The 3,873-nt window shown below is 40.0% G+C and overlaps 1 protein-coding gene across 1 annotated transcript; it reads left to right on the top strand.

Annotated features, from left to right (window-relative positions):
• Positions 1–376, top strand: LOC121967949. Its single transcript, XM_042518486.1, has 2 exons — positions 1–237; positions 290–376. The coding sequence occupies exons 1-2, from the start codon at positions 1–3 to the stop codon at positions 374–376; spliced, it is 324 nt and encodes a 107-aa protein (XP_042374420.1).
• The last annotated feature ends 3,497 nt before the right edge of the window (positions 377–3,873 follow it).

The raw sequence follows: 3,873 nt of genomic DNA, 5'->3' as shown, positions 1-3,873 counted from the left end.
ATGTGGATAATTATCCAAACTGGATTCGAGCTTCCACGAGACGACACTGGAAAACCAGTCTCATGCGTGAACTGGGACACCAGCTTAATGAAGAAGATTGAAGCCGACGCCAAAGCAACTTGCAAGCTACAATGCGGGCTGACAAAAGAAGAACTGAACAAAGTTGGCCCTTTCTTAAGCGCGAAAGAGCTGTGGGAAAAATTGATCGAGCTGCACAAAGGCACCTCCGATACAAAAGTAAGTAAGCACGATTTAATTTTGAATAAATTATATAACATAAAAAATGTAGGAAGGTGAGACGTCTAGCCAACTTCATGCGCGGATTCAAGATCTACTGAATGGACTCCACGCGATCGGACAGGAGGTAGGAAATTGAGACATAATTAAGTATACACTAAAGGCTTTTTCGAGGAATACTTTATGGGCATCTATAGTAGATGTTTACAAAGTATCCAAGGATCTTTCATTAATTAAGTTAGATGAGTTATTTTCAGAATTTAAGTTACATGAACAGATTAATGCACATCCAACCGAGAAATGTATTATTTTGGTTAAAGGTACAAGCAGAACTCGGGAACCAAAAGCAAAGCACAGAACCGAACCCGAGTCCTAAGACGAATCAGACTCAGAAGATGACGACGACGAGATCACGGCGGAGATTGTCAACCTAGTACGCAAACTCTACAAAAAGAAGAAAGGATTCACGAAGAAGGACATCAAGAAGGCACTTCAATCTAAGACAGTGCAAGCCAGTCCAAAAGTCAAGTTCGATGTAACCTGCTACGGCTGCAACCAAAAGGGACACATCAAAGCCAGCTGTCTGAACCAACATGAAGCAAAGAAGCAAAGGAAAAAGAAAGTACTACAATCAACATGGGATGAGTCTTCTTCAGAAGACTCCGACGAAGAGCTCGAATAGACGACCTTCCTCGCACTGACGGCCCGGGAACAACTCGAAGATTCAGAAACCAAGAGCGAATCGGAAACTAAGTCTGAGCGAAGCCACGGATCCGTATCCATTTCTGAAGGGCCTAACCCCACTGTAAGAGATTCTCATTTAATTAAGTTGCGTAATTTAGTTAATTACCATATGCATAAATTAGCCAAATCCAACCTCCGAGTCAAGTCACTCCAAAAGGAGGTAACAATCCTTAAGGAGGAGACTAAATTAAGTTCTTTGGTTAAATCAGTTCAAATTGGAAGTTCAACTTAAGTCCAACAACTTGAGGAAGAAAATTTCAATTTGAAAACTCAAGTCAAAGAACTTAAAGACACGTTGGAACAGTTCACTTTGGGTTCCAAGAATCTTGATCTGATTCTTGGAAAACAGAGAGCCGTCTACAACCGATCCAGACTTGGATTTAAGGCTAAACGAAAATACAAGTCTTACCTATCACTTGTAAATAAAACTAATAAAAAGGTAGTCCAAGCATGGGTTCCCAAGTCAAACTTGATTAATCAAGTTGGACTTGGTTAATATTGGGTCCTGAAGGATCAAATCCATTACCTTGATAGACTTTATCGAGGCTATAATCCAGGGGGAGCCAATAGAAAAACCATTTTTCCTTATAAATAGAATTGTTTGATGTTTGTCTTACTATTTTTATTATACATGCTTAGATTAGGCTAGATAAGGACCTAGGCGTGATTTACACTTGACTAATTAGACCTAGGGGTTTCAAAAAAAAATAATTAAATATCTAATTTCTTTGAAAGACTTTGTCTAGAAGTGGTGGATGATCTCATATCCAAGAAGGCCTAGTGCCTCGACACAGCTTGGAAGCCCATCTTTGAAATGAATATTTAATTGACTAATTGAAAAATCTAAGTCTAACTCAAATGTAAATTAATCCTTAGATGATAACCTAACTCAAAGATTAAACAAAACCATCTCACAAAAACTTATAAGGTTCCCTGATTGATAATTTTAAAAATAGTGAGATGGACCTAAGTAAAATTTAAATAAATTAACCTAATTGATTACTTAACCTAATTAATTAACTTAACTTAATTAATTAACTTAACCTAATTAATTTAAATAACTTAACCTAATTGATCCTGTCCGAAATCTGAGTCCGACGGAGGCCAGGTGAGTTGCTACTGTCGTTGACCGAGGGGTAATTGAGATGTCTTTCTCGTATGCGCTTCCTCAGATGAGCTCCTATGTGGCGCTAATGGACAACGAGGACTGAGCCGACGGTACCTAAGCTCAGCGCACACTCAAACGAGCACACGGGCGTTAGAGGCCAGAAACCAGGGGAAAAGTCCTTGGAGCAGGCCCTTCGACGCTCAAGTCAGATACTTTTTCCCCAGAAAGACAGTTATGAAAGAGAAAGAAAGTAGAAAACAAGTGTGAATGTGCGAGAGAGCGTACCTGTATGAGGGAAAGAACCTCCCTTTTTATATGACAATGCGTACCTTCTGGAGGCTGATATTGATGTTAGAGAATGTCAGGTGTCAGGTCTTGTTGGGCGATGGAGGACACGTGGCATCCTCCTATAGGCAGGAAGAAGGTTCCATTTGTAGGTGGTTATAGACCGTTGGAATATTTCCTGACACTCTAGCAGTTATTCTCTAATAGGCGGTTATGATTCCTTGACCTTGTTGTCATGTAGCGCCTTTTGTCCCGACCGGATATGAATAAGGCAGCTCGGGATGATTATAACACCTGGCCTAAACCTTGAGGGGGGGGGGCGCAGGAACTATAGAGAGAATATCTAACAGCCGACCAACCCGACCCAAGTCAGGTGCCACCCCAACTGTCTATCAGGCCATAGACCAAGGTATCTCCAGATCGGGAGTACGGGTCTGTGAGAACCCGCCCGGGAATCATGTTGCCGACGTCGTCACCCTGTCCTACTTCTCTTTCCAGACCTTCTGATTATTACATCCCCTTGACTTCTAACTATCACGTCCCCTTGACTTCTGACTGTCACATCCTTTTGACTTTTAAGTACCACATTCCCTTGATGGACCCCACTATTATACACCGTATCGTTAAAATTTTCTAGTTTGCAGAAAAGTTAAAAATTTTCATCGAAAGAAAATAACTGACATGTTGTCGAAAGAGAAAGCTACCTTATAATGTGTGAGAACATACTCAAATAGTTTGAAATCTAAGACACATAGCTTAATTTACTTTGGTTGGTGTAGGTCGATACCTTGTAAACCAAGAACTAATCAAAGTCCTTTTTAACAAAAAAGAAGAAAATGTGTGGCTCATAGTCTTTCAGAGTTGATGCATTTGATGGGTTTCTGTCTTACTGATCGTGCCTCCGGTGATGAGGTTAGTGGCATAAGGGTGGTGTAAGCACAATGCACTGTGTCTACATAATTGCAATTAACTGCTCGTTGTATATGTCCTCTATCTTTGTATTTGTATCGTGCTCTTCTTGGGGCGAAAAAGAAAGGCCACTGTACTTGGGTTAGGTGGGCGTTGGTCTGCATCACTTAGCTTGTTTCAGCGAATCTTTCATTAATTGAAACTGTGTGTTTGATATCCCTGGCCTGGGCCAATACGGTTCACTCAGTTCCGAGCTCGGGTTGTGCCTGACATGACGTATTTAAAGTCGAGTCGTCAAACATAACATGGAAAAGATCAGATTGAATAGGCCAAAGTTAGCTTGCTCATCCCTCAAGTATCCATTCATTAGTGTAAATCCTCTGTTTTTTTATCTTTTTTTTTTATATTTTATCTTGCTTTTTAACTAGTACTTAGGAATGATATGAGATAAAATGGAGTAAGTGATAAGCATTTAATTTATATATTTGTCATATAATGGAGAAATTAACTGTCTTAATTTTCTCTGATCGGCCAGATATCTCGATGAAGAAATTAGGAAACATGCAGTTATTTAAATTTTTGTGCTGCAA

Source organism: Zingiber officinale, chromosome 3B (genome assembly GCF_018446385.1).
Source record: "Zingiber officinale cultivar Zhangliang chromosome 3B, Zo_v1.1, whole genome shotgun sequence".
Lineage (NCBI taxonomy): Eukaryota > Viridiplantae > Streptophyta > Magnoliopsida > Zingiberales > Zingiberaceae > Zingiber > Zingiber officinale.
This window is presented reverse-complemented; position numbering and strand designations above follow the sequence as displayed.